Source organism: Gopherus flavomarginatus, chromosome 5 (assembly GCF_025201925.1).
Source record: "Gopherus flavomarginatus isolate rGopFla2 chromosome 5, rGopFla2.mat.asm, whole genome shotgun sequence".
Lineage (NCBI taxonomy): Eukaryota > Metazoa > Chordata > Testudines > Testudinidae > Gopherus > Gopherus flavomarginatus.
In genome coordinates, this window is record NC_066621.1 from 126,434,366 (window position 1) to 126,455,280 (window position 20,915).

General features: G+C 43.4%; 1 protein-coding gene across 1 annotated transcript in view; it reads right to left on the reverse strand.

Moving 5' to 3' along the window:
* KCNK10 (potassium two pore domain channel subfamily K member 10) overlaps positions 1 to 18,779 on the reverse strand; it is a 108,678-nt gene extending 89,899 nt beyond the window's left edge. Inside the window, exon 1 of the mRNA XM_050953285.1 lies at positions 18,285 to 18,779. Coding sequence (XP_050809242.1) covers positions 18,285 to 18,336 — 52 coding nt within the window. The 5' untranslated portion in view covers positions 18,337 to 18,779. The remainder of the gene's footprint in view (positions 1 to 18,284) is intronic.
* Positions 18,780 to 20,915: the final 2,136 nt, after the last annotated feature.

Below are 20,915 nucleotides of genomic sequence, written 5' to 3' on the forward strand. Positions count from 1 at the left end.
GCTAACAGTGTCAATGTTTAAATTATCATCACTGAAATGAATACGGAAATTTGCACCTCTCAGCTATTGTCCCAGGCTCTCTGCAGATTCATCCTTCCTTTGATTACATTCAGCTCACATTTTTTAGGTTTTCTTTATAGTTGTGAAGAAACCTTACTTCTTCTCTTAAATTAATACTGAGATCCTGCACAACAAGAGAGTGGCGTCAGAGAAGGGTGCACTAGCTGTTTCCAAGCCCTGCCAGCATGGGCATACCATGCAACCATGGTAGAGAGGGGGAAAATACTGCCCAAGGACACCAGGTAAACCCCCTACTTTTACAATAGATGCTGTGGCTCTTTAGAGTCTTCACAGAGCAGACAGAATATCTCTTTTAAGGTCTTATTCCAAAGAACCCCATGCAGAGTACTCCAATTTATCCTCATCAGAAAGAAGGGCTGAGTCAATCCTGCTGGGATATGAACACACGGAACTAGCAAGTGTAGGTATTCAAAACATCAGGTTTAAAAACAGAAAGCTGACCTGGTGGTACAGTGTTCATAGAATCATAGACTATTAGGGTTGGAAGGGACCTCAGGAGGTCATCTAGTCCAACCCCCTGCTCCAAGCAGGACCAATCCCCAGATTTTTAACCCAGTTCCCTTAATGGCCCCCTCAGGGATTGAACTCACAACCCTGGGTTTAGTAGGCCAGTGCTCAAACCCCTGAGCTATCCCTCCCCCCGAGGTTGTTAATATATGCCAAATTGCTTCTCAATAGGATGTTTTTCAGGAGAATAATACTTGTTACTTTTTTTGTTGATTACATTGTCCATTGCCTTCAGCAAACACAAAACAATTTGCAGCTGGTCACCAACAGTCTAGTGGCTCTCAGGCAGACATAACCATGCAGGAATTGAAAGATCATTCACCCCACATTACATTTCAGGGCAGTATGAGGAATAAGCAGAAGACAATATCTACATATTTCTCTCCCAGGAGGAATATGATCATTGTCTAAGATGATATTTTACTTCATTAAATTCAGACATTTTGCAATAGTCTCATCAAAATATTTACAATTATTTTTAAACTACAGCCTGCCTAGACAAAATGTGATTGATTATAAGAAGACATTTATATCCCATTCCTTATCCTTTAGGTCTCTGCTTTCAGTCATGCCCTGACATGACACCAAAAAGTCAATAATATATTAAATCTGGGGATCTAGTAGCCACCATACAGATACTGCAGTTTTTTCCAAATATGCATCAGCTTAGATGCTTATTTCTTACAGGCTTGTGCTCTGAGATCATAAATATGGAGCATAGCTTAACTGAAAAGGGAAGGTTTTAGTTATTGGCAACAGTTCTGTCTCTGTGCCTACGTTGTTTTTCAAAGTATCCATGGACTCATTTCAGCCACTATCTGTACTCTTCCTTCCACATCCACTGCTCATGTAACATCAGGCCCTGTCCCTGCAGACCTTTTGGGTAATGTTAGCAAAAGCTTCTTTCCTTTGTAGCTCTTACCACTTAGAGCGGCCTCCCTGTGGCTCTCCTCTTTAGGTCTCCACCTCTTTTCAAATCTTCTCTTAAAACATAAACAATATACCCAGACCCAAACTCCTCATCTAAACACTACTAAACACTAAGAAAGTCTGGCTCTCTAGAAAGGGCTAAACCAAAACCCCAAATACAAAAAGCCCCAAACTGGCCAATATCATATATGGACCTGAAATCTGAGGCTCAGAACTATCTCTGTAAAATTAGCAAACAAAAATTATACTTATCAGTGGCAGTTAAGATTGTGGCAGGACACTCCCCATCCACCCAAGCCCTCAAAGAAATGGAAATAAGTTAAGGGGAAAGACTTGTGCATTTCTTTCCATCTTCATATGGCTATAAAGATGTCAGTAACACACTCTCAACTCTCTAGAAGGTTTTCGCATCCATCTCCAATAGCTACCCAAAAGCAATAGATACCCCAGCTTCATCAAACTTGCACTCTCATGCAAGATCTTGACAGTCACTTTGTATCCTTTGATATTAGTTATTGCAACAGATCAGCACATCTGACCAGCTTGCATTCCAGGCATTTGGGAAGTTTTTCTGCCTTAACACTGCTGAGGTTGCGGTCATGATGTTCATGAATAACAAAGGTAGTAAATTAATTGAACATCAGTTAAAAGCAGTGAGATTTGAACCAGGGCTGTTGATTAATCACAGTTAACTCACGCGATTAACTCAAAGTAATCACAATTTAAAAAATTAATTGCAAGAAATCAGTTTTAATTGCATGGTTAAACAATAGAATACCAATTGAAATGTATTAAATATTTTTGGATTGTTTTTCTACATTTTTCAAATATATTGATTTCAGCTACAACACAGAACACAAAGTGTGCAATGCTCACTTTATATTATTTTTATTACAAATATTTGCACTGTAAAAATGATAAACAAAAGAAATAGTATTTAGCAATTCCCCTCATACAAGTACTGTAGTGCAATTTCTTTATCATGAAAGTGTAATTTACAAATGTAGATTTTTTTGTTACATAGCTGCTCTCAAAAACAAGACAATATAAAGCTTTAGAGCCTATAGACCACTAAGTCCTACTTCTTGTTCAGCCAATCGCTAAGAGAAGCAAGTTTGTTTACATTTACAGAGATAATGCTGCCCACATCTTATTTACAATGTCACCAGAAAGTGAGAATAGGCATTTGCAAAGGATTTTTGTAGCCAGCATTGCAAGGTATTTACGCGCCAGATATGCTAAACATCCGTGCGCCCCTTCATGCTTCAGCCACCATTCCTGAGGACATGCTTCCATGCTGATGATGCTCGTTACAAAAATAATATGTTAATTAAATTTGCTACTGAACTCCTTGGGGGGATTTGTATGTCTCCGGCTCTGTTTTACCCACATTCTGCCATATATTTCATGTTATAGTAGCCTCAGGTGGTGACTCAGCACATTAGTTTTAAGAACACTTTCGCTGCATATTTGACAAAACGCAGAGACCAATGTGAGATTTGTAACTATCTTTAGAGCACTTGACCCAATGTTTAAGAATCTGAAGTGCCTTCCAAATTCTGAGAGGGACAAGGTGTGGAGCATGCTTTCAGAAATCTTAAAAGAGTAACACTCCAATGCAGAAACTACAGAACCTGAACCACCAAAAAGAAAATCAACCTTCTGCTGGTGGCATCTGACTTAGATGATGAAAATGAACATGTGTTGGTTCGCACTGCTTTGGATTGTTATCAAGCAGAACCCACCATCAGCATGGACTCATGTCTTCTGGAATGGTGGTTGAAGCATGAAGGGACATATGAATCTGGCATGTAAATATCATGTGACACAGGCTACAATGGTGTGCCATGCAAACACCCGTTCTCACTTTCAGGTGATATTGTGAAAAAGAAGCGGGCAACATTACCTCCTGCAAATGTAAACAAACTTGTTTGCCTGAGCAATTGGCTGAACAAGGAATAGGACTGAGTAGACTTGTGTGAGGTGAATTGAAAAATATAAACAAAAGAAATACTATTTCTTACAGTGCAAATATTCATAACAAAAATATAAAGTGGGCACTGGACACTTTGTATTCTGCATTGTAATTGAAATCAATATATTTGTGTCATAAACAGATGGTTAAGGGTTAATGCCTCTTTTACCTGTAAAGGGTTAAAAAGTTCACCTAGCCTAGCTAACACCTGACCAGAGGAACCAATGGATGTTTAAAAAGGAAGGAGGGAAGTTTTTCCTTTGTTGAGAGTTTCAGTTTCAGCCAGAGTGAAAAAGATCAAGGAACCAACCTCTTATCAGAGTAGTAAGTTTTAGAAAGGGATAAATAGGTTTATGTTTATTTTCTTTGTAACTTGTCTTGGTACCATTAAGGGAATTATCAAAAATTGGGTATTTAGGTATTTTTGATTTGTGTAACTAAATTTGTGCCCAGGGGAACATCCTCTGTGTTTTGAATCTGTTGTCTGTGAGAGTAGCTAGTATGCTAATTTCTCCCAAAGAGTTTTCTTTCACCTTTCTTTTTTTTAATTAAAAGATTTTTTTTCTTAATACCTGATTGATTTTTTCCTTTTTTTTTTTTTGATCCAAAGGGATTGGATCTGGACTCACCAGGTATTGGTGGGGGGAAAGGAGGGGGGATGGTTAATTTCTCCTTGTTTTAAGATCCAAGGGGTTTGGATCTGTGTTCATCAGGGAATTGGTGAAGTCCCTCAAGGCAACCCAGGGAGGGGAAAGTTTGGGGGGGACAAGGAGTGTTCCAGACACTGAAATTCTGGATGATGGCAGTGTTACCAGATCTAAGCTTGTAATTAAGCTTAGAAGTGTCCATGCAGGTCCCCACATCTGTATCCTGAAGTTCAGAGTGGGGAAGGAACCTTGACAATTTGAAAATGTAGAAAGCATCCAAAAATATTTAAATAAATGGTATTCTATTATTGTTTAACAGTGCAATTAATCACAATTTTTTCATCACTTGACATCCCTAATTTGAACTCCTAACCACCACATTCCTAACTTATGGAACTGTCTCACAGGTACAGCAGTATTTATCAAGGGCTGAGCTCACTTAGTTTGTTTTGTTTCCTGGGAGTGACTGATGGCTTTCGCACCACAGCAGATTTGTTATCAAATTCAGTGGCTTGGCCTTGACACACAATTTCCATTACAGTTAATATGTTATAACATACATTCTAAACAAATACTAGCAGTGAGGAGCAAGAAGGTGGACAAAGGCCAGGTACCAAGACAAGCATGTTAAATTTCTTGCAAAAGGGATACAAAGAACAATGAGACAATCCAGTGAAAAAGTTGCCAAAAGTTGTGATTTTAAATCTTATTGTTCGCTGTATCAATACATTTGTTCATCAAACCCCCATGAAAATTTCAAATATTACTCAATGTGTATAGTCTGTTTTGGTTTTTCCCATTTCATTGAGATTTTTACAAAATAAAGGTTTAAAGGTCCTACTAAACTGAACTCTGTAATGTATCTGTCTCTTTCTCACTTAAGCCTCTTAATTTCTCTCTCTGTTATTGGTCTTACAACTGAGTACTTTATGCACATATAATGTTGTGAACCTTTATTTTCTGTCATTTACACCAGGCAACTCTTTATTATTTAAAGCATTTGAGGGCAGTTTGTAATCTGCAATTTTGATGGCATGCAGATTGAGGGACCAATGCTGCTCCCGTTGAGAAAATGGTAACAACTATTGATCTGATCAGGAGCTGGACTGAGCCCTAAAGTCATATTGTCAAGTATTTGCATACTTCTGCTTTAAGCTAGCATAGTTGGACACTTCATCAGTACAATACATCTGTAACAGGTTACAGACTCACTGGTGTGGCACCTCCTGCTGGTTGCCTCAGGAATTAGCTCCTCCACCTCAGAATACCCCCTGCAGGCCAGTGTCTCGACTGCCACAGGCCCAGCATCCCTCCCAGACCCCGGTACCCTCTTATTTTGGGGTGCTGCCCCACAGCAGCACCCCCACACTCTGGGTCTCCCCTCCCAGGGGAACTCCCTCCCCCTATGGCCACCTTTCCTTAGGGGCTACTGCCATTCATCATCTAGCCCCCTTTCACTGGGGCAAACTGCAGTCTGTAATGGCCACTCATCATTGGCAAGGGGGTTGAACCTGCTGCCTTTCTAGGCCCAGCTGTCTCCCTGCAGTCCCAGTATCTCCTTTGGCTTTCAGCAAGGCCTCAGCCTGAGGACTCGCCAGGCCAGAGCTCCCAACTCTGCCTACCCTTCCCCAGCACTGCTCTGTTTCAGATGCCCTGTGCTCCCAGACAGCTAAGTCCCTCCCACTCCAAGGCTAGAGTGAGACTCTCACAGCTCCTGACTCCCAGCCCTTATCGGGCCCAGCTGTGTCCAGCTACTCAGCCACCCTCCTTCAGCTGCTCTCACTCCTTTTATCTCAGGAGTGGGCTAACTGCCCAGCTACAACATCCCACACACTGACTAGAATAAACACACAAACTTGCTCAGATTCTCAGTGAATCAAGAGCTGCCTCTCCACATGTGATTTTACATATCTTTCATCTGCTGCAGAGACCCAAAAGCTAACTTCAGCACTCAGAGAAGGCACTGTATGGATTTGTAACATTGTCTGGGGGACTTTCAGTCCAAATGCCAATTAATGGATTACTCTCATCTACATGTGGCAAAAAATAAGGATAATATTCTTCATTTAAATGGTAATCCCTATGGACAATTCCACTGTTCTCCGTGACTCCTAGGCTCACAGCCCCAGAGTCACTTTTGATTCCTATTTTCCCCATTTTCTCTAGTATCCAGTCTGGGATTAAGTCCTATTTTTCCTCTTCATTTTCACTAACATTAACCCTTTCCTCGCTATCCCCATTGTGAAAATGGACCCTGACCAAGCCTTGGTCACCTCTCTACTTCGTTACTGTTGTTTTCTCCTCTCTGGTCTGCCCATTACTTCCTCCTTCAGCCTATCCTAAAAGGTGCTGATACTGTTATCTTCCTCTCCTGCCACTCAATCTCATCAACCTCTCTTTCAACTCCTTTTTTGGCTTCCTGTCTGTTACCACATCACATTCAAGCTCCTCATCTGCAAGGCCCTATGTAATCTTGCCTCCACATGTATCACTGCTGTCACTTCCTCATTCTCCCTCATTTGCTTCCTAAATATCTTCTAATCCCATCACTTTACTGCTCCTTTCATCCTCTCTCCTCACTATTGCTTTTGCACCTTTGCTTACATAGTCCTCTATATTTGCAATAGCCTCTTCCCTGTGTAACTCTCTCCTCCCTCAGCTCCCTCCATAAAATGCATGTCTTCCAGGAATTCTGCAATCCACATTGATCAAGTATAATACAGTGTTGGGTTATCTGCTGTGATTACAACCACCACAACCACTACAGGAAAAAAGAGGCAAATATTTGTAATGCAAATAATAAGCTATATATGTGCCACTGCCCTCTTCTGGTTAGATCCAAAACTGTTCAACTAGGTGTCATGGGTTCAATTCTGTGATGCTGACAGCAATTTTCCCTTAGCTTAGGCACTAGGATCATGAATTTCTAGAGCAGGAGGATCTAAGTCTGCGACTCTAAGCACTCCTGTGTTCAACACTATTGCAATATGCCTTGTGAGGTATAATTTAAAAACTAATAACTCAATGATCAATATTATTCTTGTGTGATGTATGTCTGTTATGTAGTAAGAGTTATGGATATATGCTGAAATTACCACTAAAGAGTGTTTAAACCAGGTATGTTGGGGGGAGTTGGTAAACAGGTCTGCTCTAGACAAAGGAATGTGTATTTGATTCCCTGACCAGCTTGGTCTTCAGGCAAAGTCAATGAAGGTCCATTTTTTTACATATTAGGTAAACAAAGCTATTAAGCCAACAAGTGGGAGAAGAAAGAGCACAGACCTTCCTTCACCACCAAACTCCATGTTGCCTTCCTCACAGGTTGGACAAACCAGCTCAGTGCTGTGTTTAAATGGAAGGTTAAGTTAACAAATTGATGTGCTTTTGTGACTTTAACAGAATAAACAAGCCAGTCCAGGAGAAGGCTACGAATTGGAGAACACTTGATTTTGGGGAAAATTGGGACTGTGTGTGTGTTGAGGTCACCTTGCTGGTTGTAACCAAGGCTGGTGGAAGCTGCTGTGGGGCCAAAGACAGGTTATTTGGGTCAGAGCTGCTGAACCAGGGCTGTCTAGCACACAGACACTTCAGGGTGTGACCTGTATGCTTGTAGGCTGGTTGTGAGTGTCCCAGCCTGGGTGCTCCAGCAGCAAAGCCTTGTAAGGCACCCAGGGTTGCAGGACAAGAAGGGACACAAGCCCTTCCTGGTCTGGTTGTACCCTGAACCTATAAGAGTTCTAGCCCTACTAGCACCAGGATATTCTGAATGGCCAGGATATATAGCACAGTAACAATAGGGAAGCCCTAAGTGGCCATGTGCTTGTTATATCTGTCTATCTAGAACTTCCTGCTCATTCAGATGCTGGCTCTGCTGTTCAACTCTGAAGTTAAAGTCAACAATTTTTTCTTTCTCTCCTAATGCTTATCACACGCAGTTAGTGTGCTGGCTTCTATTATGTCTTCAGAAGAAATGGCAAATATTATCATGGAGTACCAGACAGCCAAAAAGAAGCTCATGGAAAACCAAACATATGTAAACCAAGGTAATGGGATCACAGCTGTAGACTGAACACTGGCTGTGTTTGACACAAGCACAGATAAGAAAAACCCACTCAAAGCCAGATGTGCATACATATTCATCTGCAACAAGAAAAAACTGTATTTACAGCACAAATTGTAATGCCTTCTATAGTTAATCCTATTTCCCTTACTAATACAAGTAGTGCCATTGAATTTAATGAACTTGTTCACATGAGCAAGGCAAATAGGACTGTACCCATCATCAGCCTCCTCTTTTGAGACACTTTCTTCAAAGGGCAGAACTGAACCTCTGCATTCTATACAGCTCCATTGTAAAAGTAGTTTGCTTAAAACTTCACCACCTTACTTGTAACGCCTGTAGTCCATGTTATAATATGTAAGTTTTATTTTAGAACTGTAAAAATGCCTGCTCTGAACTTACAAACTCAGGCAGGAGGAGTGGTTCTGCTACCCATCAAGGAGGACTATGAAAACTAAATGAGCCATTGTGAAGCAGTATGACACAAAGACTGGGCTCATGGCCCTCTCACACCCGTAAAGGTGCAACATGAAAAGAAGCTTGTCTCATCAACTTGAATTCTGGAAGAAGGCAATAAAGATAGCAGCATGAAAATTCTTCATCTCTTTGTCGTTTGTGATCTCACAGAGCTGGAGCTAGGAAACAAAAACAGAGATCCCTGGGGTCAGCCCTGGGCCATATAAAAGACATTTGGTGCCGAAAGATTACTACATCTCTGTCACCTTTTGGAATCATAGACTGTAACTCATTTGTGTGTATATGTTGCCTGCTTTAACCTGCAAAAAACTCTTTTTTTCCTAGTTAATAAACCTTTGGTTAGTATACTATAGGATTGGCTACCAGAGTTGTCTTTGGTGTGAGACCTAAGGTACAAATTGATCTGGGATAAGTGAATGGTCTCTTGTGACTGGAAGCAACCTGAATATTTTGGGATCTTTGGCGTAAGTGACCATTTATCACTAATTCCAGCTTGCCTCAGTGGCCAGACAGACTGGAATGCCCCAGGGGACTGTCTGTAACTCCACAGTAAGACTGATACAGTGCTTCATGAGTTCACATTTGTTGCTACGTTGGTGAAATCTAATTGTAGAACATACAACCAGTTTGGGGTGTCTACACTGCTTTTTGACAGTCTGTCCTGAGGTTGGCACTCATGGTTGTGAGCCACTCCAGACAGCGTGACAACGTCTTTAAAATTAACTGTCAGGAAAAGGCAGCAATCACAGCATGTTGTACCTTACACTAGAGTCAACATTAGTTTAACTAACACTAACAATACAGGAGATTTCTTCCAAAATCATACAGCAAGGAATAACGCAGTCCTCCTATCTGCATTAAGAAAACCAACAAAAATGTGTGGCTTCAAGTGTGCATGAACAAAACTGACTTGCTGTGGTTGTAAAATACTGAGATAACTCCACTTCTGAAATGCTGTGATCTGGAGGCTCCAGTGTGCAAGGAATGAGGCTGTTTAGCTCTTTCCAAATTGTTGTAGCATTTGAATATAATACTGCTGCTTTTCACTTATACAGTTTCTTCCAGCTGTGGACCTCAAATTGCTTTAGAAAAGTTAATTATATTTCACAACACCCCTGCCCAATAGGTAAGTATTAGAAGCGCCACTTTTACAGATGAGGAGGGATCAAAAACAGAAGCACTGAGAGGTCAAGGCCTGGATCCACAAAGGGACTTAGATGTTGCAACACTGAGTGTCACGGTCCCTAACCTTTTGGTACCTAGAAAATCACAGGATCAACAATGCGATCCACAAAGCCTAACTGAGGGGCCTAGATTCTCTATGCAATGAACAGGTAGAGAATGCAATCCACAAAAAACATCACACTAGGTGGGGACCTGCCTAAGCTAGTCAATAGCAGCTGCTAAGCCCCACCCTACTCCTGGAGATAGGAGCCTGAGTCCAGGCTGAAAGAAGGTGCCTATCTCTGCTTAGCCATCTACAAATGGGAACCTGGTGCCTGAGCTCAGGTGGCTTAGGTGTCTGTCTTGCTCCAGACAAAACCCCTGGAGGAGGAGGTGCCCACCTTATAACTTTTAGCCCAGTGGTTAGATTATTCACCTGGGATGTGGTAGACCCAGGTTCAATAATGATAGAGTAACTGGAATATGGAGACTGGACCCAGGGGCTCCCACTTCCCTTCTTGGGGAGTGCCCCAACCCTGGACTTCAGTCATTTTCTCTCTTGCCCAATGGTCCAGTCCCTCTGCTCCAATCACTTTCATTATTTAATACAAAAGTGGAACAGCTCCAACAGGACAGACAAAGATCTCCACATCAGAATATCCCATAGCTCTGTGGTTTAAAAAACATACCTGAAAGGATTTGAAGAGGGAACCCACATCCCCATCTGGCAGGGAGGCAACTGTATGTGGGTCTCCCATATCCCAGGGGAGTATTCTCACCACTGGGATAAAAGTCATAAAATGGGCACCATTTCCTCCTCCAGCCAGATTTTGAATGAGACCCGATCCAGCAGGCAGCCCGTGAACACACCTACCCGACTAGACCTCGCACACTGTTTAGGTGGAGGAATGCCTATCTTCACCTGGTTTATGAATTGCTCTGAGACTTAGGTAGGAGACAGGTGTCTGGCCACCTAAAGTGAGGCAGCAGTGTGCACGCCCAGAGGCAAGAATTTAGGCACCCAGGGAACCTTTACTCTGAAAATTTAGGTGCCAAGTGAGTTTAGGTGCCTACAAGGTCCAGCAGGAGTTTTCTTGACACAGTGGAACCAAAACTGGGACTTATGTGCCCACAGCTGGGGTTTACATGCCTGAAAATCTCTGTGGATCTGGGCCTATGTGACTTCCTGGAAGTCCCACAGTAAGTCACTGGGAGAATCAAGGAATCCTTGCTCCCAGTCACTGCTCTAATCTCTATAGAGATCTCTCAGCTTCTTGATTTATTACTGAGTTGTAGTCTCCCAACTACATGAACTACTCTTACACAAAAATTGCCTTTGTGAGAGAACCCAAGGAGTTACACTATAGCTTCAGTGGATTCAGCGTTCAAAAAGTTGCATTGGAACTGCACATATAACCTGAGTTTCAAAGGGCTTTTACAATCCCTGTCATTTGAATGTATATTATAGCTTCACTATATTTCTCTGTGCAAAGGAAGCTGGGCAGTCTAATGACTGCACAATGTGCTACCAGCTCCAACATCAAGATTGAGCTTGGCCTTCTGACTACAAGGAGCATCACAAAGGAAACACATGCTTCCCCTGGAGGGGACAGAGCACCTTGCATCACTCTGCAGGGCATCAGCAATTCAGGGATGTGTTTGGCGGGTTTTGAAAGGAGTCACACCCAGCCCTCTTCAGCCTGAAGAACATTTCCCCCTTAGAAAGTGAGGAAAAGGAGGGATCCTCTGTGCTTAGAGGAAAATTACTTTGGAGCATTAAAATCGATACCTGAAAGGGGCACTGACAAGTCAAATTTGGTTCCTGTTTTAGATTTGGCTAACAAAACTGTCTTTTACCAGATCTAAATCAATACAAATGTTCCTATGGAAATATTTTTTTTCAGTTATTCCAATGGAAACTTGTTTTAAACAGATATTGCCTTGCAGTGTCTGTTAATTATTAATAATAATAATTTTGTTGACGTAGAACTCAATGGGATCAGAAACCTGTTGTGTTGCTCTTTTTAAAAATGTATATGGAAAATACAGTCCCTTGTTTAAATGGGAGTTTACAATCTAACTTAAACAAGGTACAACAAGTACGTGTAACAAACAGGAGGAATGGGGAAGGAGGATGAGAATCGCAATTATAAGGATAAGTATCTGCAAAAGCTAGCTAGATATCCAACTTGATGGACTAAGACATTTACATGTGTGTGGTGTGAGACCGATCACCTGACTTGCCACTGACTTCAGTGAGCATTGGATCAGGCCCTTGATTGCCCAGAATGAGAGCAGCATGTGGTAATCAAACAAGTAACTATCAGTAATAGGTAACAGATGTTTTACAACGCCAAGATGAATGATTTAAAAAAAAAAGTGAAGCCAAATAGAAGAGTCAAGTTCCTGCTGAAGTCAGTGGGCCAAATTCTCACTGACATTAAGGGCCTGATCCTGAAGTACCTACCTTTTTTTATTCATTCTTCACATGATTTATGTTTCCTTATTTTATAGCAAGAACAGCCATACTGGGTCAGACCAATGGTCCATCTAGCCCAGTATCCTGTCTTCTGACAGTGACCAGATGCTTCAGAGGAAATTAACAGAACAGAGCAATTATCAAGTGATCCATCCCCTGTTGTCCAATCCCGGCATGTGGCAGTCCAAGATTTAAGGAAACCCAGGGCATGGGGTTGCATCCCTGACCATTTTTGTTAATCACCATTGAGGGATCTATCCTCCATGAATTTATCTAATTCTTTTTTGAACCCTATCATAGTTTTGGCCTCCACAACATCCCGTCAACAAGTTTCACAGGTTGATACTGTGCATTGTGTGAAGAAGTACTTCCTTTTGTCTGTTTTAAACCTGCTGCCTATTAATGTAATTGTGTGACCGCTGGTTCTCATGTTATATGAAGGAGTAAATCATAGTTCCTTATTTGCTTTTGCCACACCATTCATGATCTTATAGACCTCTGTCATATCCACTGTTAGTCATCCTTTTTTCCAAGCTGAAAAGTCCCAGTCTTTTCCCTCTCACCTCATATGGAAGCTGTTCCATAGCCCTACTCATTTTTGTTGCCCTACTTTTTCCAATTCTAATCTATCCTTTTTGAGATGGGATGACAAGAACTATATGCAGTGTTCATAGTGTGGGCGTACCATGGATTTTTATAGTGATATTATTATATTTAGTGTTGTATTATCTATCCATTTTCTTATGGTTCCTAACATTGTGTTAGCTTTTTTGACTGCTGCTGCATGTTGAGCGGCTGTTTTCAGTGAACTATCCACGACCTCAAGATCTTTCTTGAGTGGTAACAGCTAATTTAAACTCCATCATTTTGTAAATATAATTGGAATTATGTTTTCCAGTGCACATTACTTTGCATTTATCAACATTTAATTTCATTGGCCATTTTGTTATCCAGTCACAGTTCTGAGAGATCCTTTTGTAGCTCTTTGCAGTCTGCCTGGGACTTAACTCTCTTCAGTAGTTTTGTATCATCTGCCACCTCAGTGTTTACTCCTTTTTCCAGATGATTTATGAATATGTTGAACAGCACTGGTCCCAGTACAGACCCCTGGAGGACTCCACTATTTACTTCTCCCCATTGTAAAATCGAACCATTTCTTCCTACCCTTTTCTTCCTATCTTTTAACCAGTTACTGATCCATGAGAAGACCTTCCCTCTTATTCCATGACTGCTTGCTTTGCTTAAGAGCCTGTGGCGAAGGACCTGTCAAAGGCTTTCTGAAAGTCCAAGTACACTATATTCACTTGATCACCCTTGTCCATGTTTGTTGACATCCTCAAAGGATTCTAGTATTTCCCTTTACAAAAGCCATGTTGATTCTTCCCCAACAAATAGTGTTCATGAAGGTGTCTGATATGTTCATTACTGTGAATTTTAAGACTCCCTAAAAGTGCCAGCCTATTTAAATCCTGGAATGCTGGACGGAGTTCCTCAAAGCAACAAAAGGGCCATTCCCAGAACTTAAGTGATTACTGGGGCCAAAATGTTAAAAACCAGAGAGGCATGAAGGTGCAGCCTGGGCAGTGACAGCACAAATTTCCCACACCGTACTACCATTATGAAGCAACCCTCCCCTGAAGGTATCACCTGGAGAAGCAAATGTATGATTCAGTTTCCATGATCCATTCCTTCCTTGGACTTATGGCTGAGAAACTGAACAGCCTCCCATTTGCTGTTTGCTAAACACCTGCTTTCTCTTCTGTCGATTTCCACCTGTATACCCTGTATACCCTTTCAGAAAGTCTTTTCATGGTACATTGGTTTGGGGCCAGGAGTGTTTGCTGTGTGGACTGAGAACAGCAATTTCATATAAGCCCAAAAAAGAGCCATTAGATGGTAATTTATTTACCTATCTAAACATTTGCAGTGCAACCAGTGCTGTGGTATCTGTATACTAATTCATTTAAGTGATGAATATCTTGACCTGGATTCAAACCAGCATCCCCACCAGTCCCCTGATTCATGCAATCCTCCATTACAAGATCTTTGGCCTTTGGAAGATATATGCCATTTCTGGAGAATATCATCTGGGATCATTTGTTACAAAATTATTTTGAGAATAACTGTATGTTTGTAAATATAATGCTCATCACCTGCATTATAGCACGTTACATCTTCCAATTGCTGGCTTGCTAGCAAAGAAACATAAATGGGTGTACTTCAGATACTGTAGAGCTATAAAGGTACTTATGTACCTAACTGCCACTTTTGGCCTCTAAAACATTTAGGCACCACTGAGATCCTCAGAATCCCTGCTTAGCTGCCACCTAATGCTGGGTGCCTAAATTTCCTAAATGCCTGTTTCTGTAGGTAGGCATGTGTGAAACTGCTTAAATCCTGATGCTGCCAAGCTGATTGGCGCCTGGTCTCACAACTAAACCCTGGTGGGAATCTCAGTCTACACATTCCCTCTTGATCCCTCGCCGCGGCTCTCATCTGTGGGACCCAATCCAGTAGGTGTTCTCTAAGCATGCCTACTGGATCAGGCCTCACACAAAAGATGTCAGTGGGCACACAAATCAGGAATAATACCCTAGAGATCATAGAACTCACCTGGGATCTGGGAGATCTGTTTCAAGTTCCCCCCTCTGCCTGATTGGAGCAGGGTCTTGAACCCAGTGTCTCCATCTCTAATGTGATTGCCCAAGCCCTCCCTATGCTACTGAGTATTGTGGGGTGGGTTTCTCAGTCTCTTCTATTGAAATGGTTCCACTTCATATAACTAATTAAATATTCATTGAGCTAGCAAGAGATTGGGCACTCACCTGGAATGTGGGAGACCCAAGTTCAAGCCCCTACTCCAAATGAAGCTGAGCAGGGATTTGAAAGCAGAGCTCTCATATCCCAGGTGAGCTCCCTGGCCACTGGGCTGTTGGCTGTAATGGGAGCTCACTCTCTCTGATCTCTAATGAGAAAAGACAGACTTGGCTTTGCCATTTAACTCCAGGACAGGGTTCAAAGCTGTGAATGCAGAGTGGAGATTGGTGCCTAAATTACTCTCCTCGCCATCTCCTATTGGCTAACTTAGGCTCTTGGCTTCAGGAAATCCCATTTTGAGCATATAATGCCCTCTTCATGCATCATACAGGAGCCTGGGCACCCAACTCAAGGCTGAGGATTTAATTGGGCAGCAGGCACATAAAAGTTAGGTGTTGTGATGCCTAAATCACTTTGTGGATCTAACCCCAAGTGAGTACAATATTCTGGTTAAATTCATGCTAGACAAAACTGTGGTCCCAATGGGTTATGTGTCTGACAACCAGAACAAGGCATATTGTACTGACATGCATTTAAATGCAGCTAGATATATGAAGCTATTTACTGATGGAACACCAATCACCTGTTTTAATAGTTAAGATCTCTTAATCCTTTCACAGCCTTCTTAACTGACAGATTTTCACATGTGGATCTTTAAAGTATGTTTACACTGCAGCTGGGAATGTGCTTCCCAGTGTAAGTAGACAGATGTGCTAAAAATAGCATTGTGGCTGCGGGGGCATCTCAAGCTAGCCACCTGAGTATGTACCTGGCAGGTCAGGCAGGTCCCATAACTAGCCAGAATTACTGCCCATTGTGCCATGGCCACACTGCTATTTTTAGTGCCCTCACTCAAGCAAAGCTGGCGCATGTCTGTCTACCGAAGCTGGGAAGCACGCCCCCAGATGCTGTGTAGACATATCCTAAAAAGTGCTATCTTTAACTCCACAAACATTATGGTATTCAAAGACTTGCCTTTCTTTTGCATATATCATGCATGCAGATCACCAAATGGATAGCATCTATCTGTGACTGGGTGGGTGTGGTGATATCTTTTATTGGGCCAACTTCTGTTGGTGAGAGAGACAAGCTTATGAGTTTACACAAAGCTCTTCTTCAGGTCTGGGAAAGGTACTCAGAGTGTCATAGCTAAATACAAGATCAAACAGATAGTTTAGTCTCATAGTTTAGCATATCATAGTTTAGGGTACCTAGAGCTTTTGTATAGGCAGTTTTTATTTTATCTTCTTTTCAAAATTGAACCCTATAGACTCAGACCTGTATCCCTTATTCACATGATTAGTTCTTCAAAGGGACTATTCAACAGAGTGCATGTTATGGGAGTACTCATGTAAAGGTTATAGGATTGGACCCAAGATGTTTTCCCCTACTAATATTATCCTTCACGGGCCTAACATTTATCTATTTCCTGTGTTTGTCATAAAGCTGTAAATTAACATGCCTTTTTTTTGCCTACTTCCTTGTTATACATCAGCATCCTTGAGGCCTGACTGATGTTTGTACAGTTGGGGGAAATCATAGGCCCAGTCCTGCAGTCCTTACTACGGACTCAACTCAGGAGGGAAGAAACACATCATCTGTGCTGGCTGGTTTTCACCCGATTTGGCAAACTGAGGGTTTGGATGCAAGTTGTGAGTTGTGACCAACCACTTGTTGGAGGGACCCACGCCCCCAGAGCTGACTGCCAGATAATGGAGCTGTATACAGGGTGCCATCATAATAGCACCGTTCCACAATTCCATGTGTGATTTTTTTGTTGATTTTTTTTCAGGTTTTTGGTGCAATTTCCAGTTAGATCACATTCAAAAAAAGGAGACAGCAGCAAATAAACAACAACCAAAGATGCTGTTACACTCATTCTACAAGTGCTTATGCTGCCAAATTCTGCCTTTCACAACACCTGATGCCATATAAACATGGACTTATTGAGATAAAATATTTTAAGAGATACTGATGCTCACATTCCTGTTGTGAACCACAGGGTGGGTTTTTATGTGTCTATTTCAGCTTTCACCATATTAAGCAGGTAACAGTGCTTAAACTAAAGCTTAATGTTCTATTATTCAGACACTACATCACTCTTCAGCCTGAGTATATTGATCTCATTTTGGTTGGTCTGAACTAGGAGAAATGTTTGAATGTCCCATTTTGTAGCTAAGCAGGGTGGGGTGGCAGAGAATCAAAACCAGACCCGCAGAAGAAAGACCAATAATCCAAGTCTATGCCATCCTTGCAGAGTTCCTCTGAGCGCTATTAAACAGCTACTGACTGCAAACCTGGACTTAAGGCTTCAACTTGTTCAGATCCTCTAGTGATCATTTATAGAGAGATTGCACGTCAATATGCTAATGATCAGGACCGTTTCAGTCACTTAGCCAATAGATCGTATACTAAGCGCCTCGGGCGCTGAAAGTATTTAGAAAGAAACCCACACACATAACTTGGATCGTTTTACAGCAAACCACTGCACTGGCGTAGACATATTCCCCTCCCCTCACCACACCAACACGCTGAAAAACTAAGTGTAGAGTTAATCAATCTACCAGCTTCTGCTGATCGATTGTTAATAGGATGGAGTCAGGCGTTGAAAGGTCCCTCTGGGCTCCATTATTTAACATGCTTTTCCTGCAGCCCACTCTATAGGGCATATTGCAGTAGCCTTTTACCCCCAGCTGCCTGCCAAGAGACATTCTCCACCGAAGACACCAGAGCCAGACGTCACCTCTGTGTCCACCCTATACACCACCCATGTACTAGAGACAATGATCACCAGAAACAACAAAGGAGCCACGCATAAAACAAAACAAACAATGCACCAATGCGGTGAACCCAGCCATCCCAGACAAGTTTGCAATGGAAATACTAAAATACTGGGGGGAGGGAGAGAGCGGGAATAGGTCACATCGGGGAAAAAAAGGTTTGTCTCGCTTCTCCTTCCCCCAGACCCTAGTAACATTTCCGAGCTTCAAGACACCGGTGAGACTAAATGAGACAGACTGAGCAGTGCACATGGGGAGCAGGCTGTAAAGAAGCATCTACTCCAGTTCCGAGCCAAACACTTTCCTCTCAGCCACACGCAGGAGGAATAATAATACCAGCAACAATTATAAAGTCAGGAACACCAACCTTGAGGATCCCAGTTCACCTGTTTCCTTGGAGTCTCGATTGGAAATTTCATCGCTTCCTTTTGCACAGGGAGGGAAAGGAATTAAATAAATTTCCCAACCTTCCTGTCTCGGTGCTGCAGTCAAACAAATTAATTTCAAACGATGGACAGTCTGCGCCGTTCGACTGAGGGAAACCGGTGGTTGCCAAGCAAGGAAACATACAAATACAAGAGGGAAGGTGGAAAGAGGGAATGGAGGTTTTAGGGTTGGAGAGTAAAGTGGGGGAGGGAAACACCCAGACTGGGGAAGGGGGGAATAAAGCGAGAGGGGCTCTGAGTGAAAGAGGAAATACAGGGGCTGCACTGAGATGGGGCGTCAGAGCCGAGGTGTTGTTCGCTCCCGCGCGGGGTCCTTCAGCAGCTGGCTCGCCCAGTCCGTTTGCAGCTGTTCGGTAGTGGTGGTGGGCTGCCCACTGCAGCATTACACATTTGACTGGTGCACACGTGAGTGTATCACAGGCTAGCGAGACGCAGACCTGGGGGTGGCAAGGAAAACCAGCCAGCCTTGTTCCCTCCTAGCTACTGCGCCTGGTGAGAAGGAAGCGCACACACAGACCCCCGCCCCTACTCCCACTCCCTCCAGCCTCAGCACCGCCAAGGACCAGCCCAGCTCCTCGCCGGGCACCAGTAGCAAACAGAGAAGTCATCCGGCTGATGTTGGAAGCTGCAGCAGCACGGCTCGTGGGAGGGGGGGAGCCCAGCCCATCTGAATGCAGCAGCTGCTAGTCGTGCGGCCAGGAGGAGGAGGGGAGCGCGCTATGGCTTTGGTGGGAATTCCGGGGAGCTCCTTCTCTGCCCGGCTGGGGCAGCGGCTAGGTGAGTACGAACGGGAGCCAGCAAGGCAAAGGGAAATCGACTCCCTTTGTGAGGAGAGCCCAGGAGCACTGATCGCAGGGTGCTCCGGGGTGGAGCGGGGAGGGCTCTCGGTGAATACTTACTGGATTCTTTCCCTGGAGGAGGAGGAGGCTGCAGTGTGTTGTTTGGTGGAGTTTGCAGCTGGAGACACGCTTGATTAGCTACTAACAGCAGCAGCAGCACATGGCAGGAGCAAGAGCAGCGTTGGGAGTCCTTGCAGCAAACGGGTGGGCTTTATCGTGCATCCTCCAGCCCAGTGTGCTAGGTGGGAGCCTCACAGCAGGGGCAACAAGACATAGCACATTCCATGCAGGACCCTTCCCCTATGCGCCCCCTTTAAGATACCTACAAAGCGTTGGCACCGGACAAATCCAAGCCAGAGCCAGGCGGTGAGGTTTAGCTGGCTCTTGAGTAGTCCCGTGGGAGGAGGAGGAGGTGAGCAGAACTCGATGGGAGCTGTGTGTTCCTTTGCCCTTCAGCGCCCCGAGGGGCCCCGGGGTGGGGAGACGGGGACTCTTGGACTGTATTTTCTGTCGCACTTACTAGACACCTGCTGTTCGCGTGCTAAGTCTGCATCCTTCCTCCTCTCCTCTCCAGGAGATAATCCTTTGACATCCAGCCAAAGATTGGTGGGCCCCACTCAACTCCAGGAAGGAATGGATCTTGAGCTAAAATCACAATATTTGTGTTAGACTCTCCCACAGAGGGGTTGAAAACGATCGGAGTCCCTCCATGCACGAGGTTAACCCTGCGCTGTCCCTTTTCTTTGACAGTGGAGACCAACTGTTTGTTGGCATGGAACAGTCATGCTCTGAAGAGAAATGGGGGTGAATAGGGAAGGGGACCAGCTAGCTTCCTGAAGCCTTCAAACTTCCAGGGCGTGGGTGTCTCAGCAATCTAGATCTGCATGGTAGATTTCAGTCATGAGGGGCCTGGCTCTGCCAGGGGCTGGATCAGAACCCTCCCTCCCTCCATCAGGGGTACAGGAACAATCTGAATAGGGGGGTAATGAGAGCTATTGAACCAAAAACTGTAAACCCTGATGGTGGAAATCACTTCAAGCCAGAGGGTGTGGCAGCACCCCTAGTTCCTTTACCTATGCCCTCCATTGTCAGGAGAGAGGTTCCCACTTCAAACCTGAGCCAAGCTGGAAATTGTTCATTTGGTCCCATCTCTGTTGTTGAACGATTCCCTGCTGCGGCTGCCCTCCTGAAGCTGCCCTGGTTACTGGGCCCAGGGTTAGACCTGGGTAAGTGATAACATGAAATCCCTGTTGTAGAAAACCAAAGTTTAATGAAGAGTAGGGCGGCCAAACTTTCTCCTCCTGCAAACTGCGGTTCTGGCTAGTAACAGAAACTGAATTTTGTTTTTTAAAATCAATTTCAGAAGCATTTCTAAATGCCCCGATCTTTGCCCAACACTGAACAAGAAGAGAGAAAAACCAATAGTGTGGCACCTCTTTAAGTTTCTTTTGTTTGTCTGGGGGGAAAGCCCCTAAAATGAGACTTTTCTTAAAATGAGTTTTAAGAAACTAGTTTAAAGTAGCACCACAAGTTTACAAGGAGTTAGGCCATTGACTTCCTTCCTTTTCCCTGATCTCAAGTCCACTGCAGTTTGTGGTGTGGTGAATAGGAGGAGAGGAGGTTGCTGGGAGGGAAGACATGGAGGGAATGATAATGAGCCTGTTCAGTCAGACTTGAATTTAACATGAGCGCAGTGATGACACCAGAAGCAGG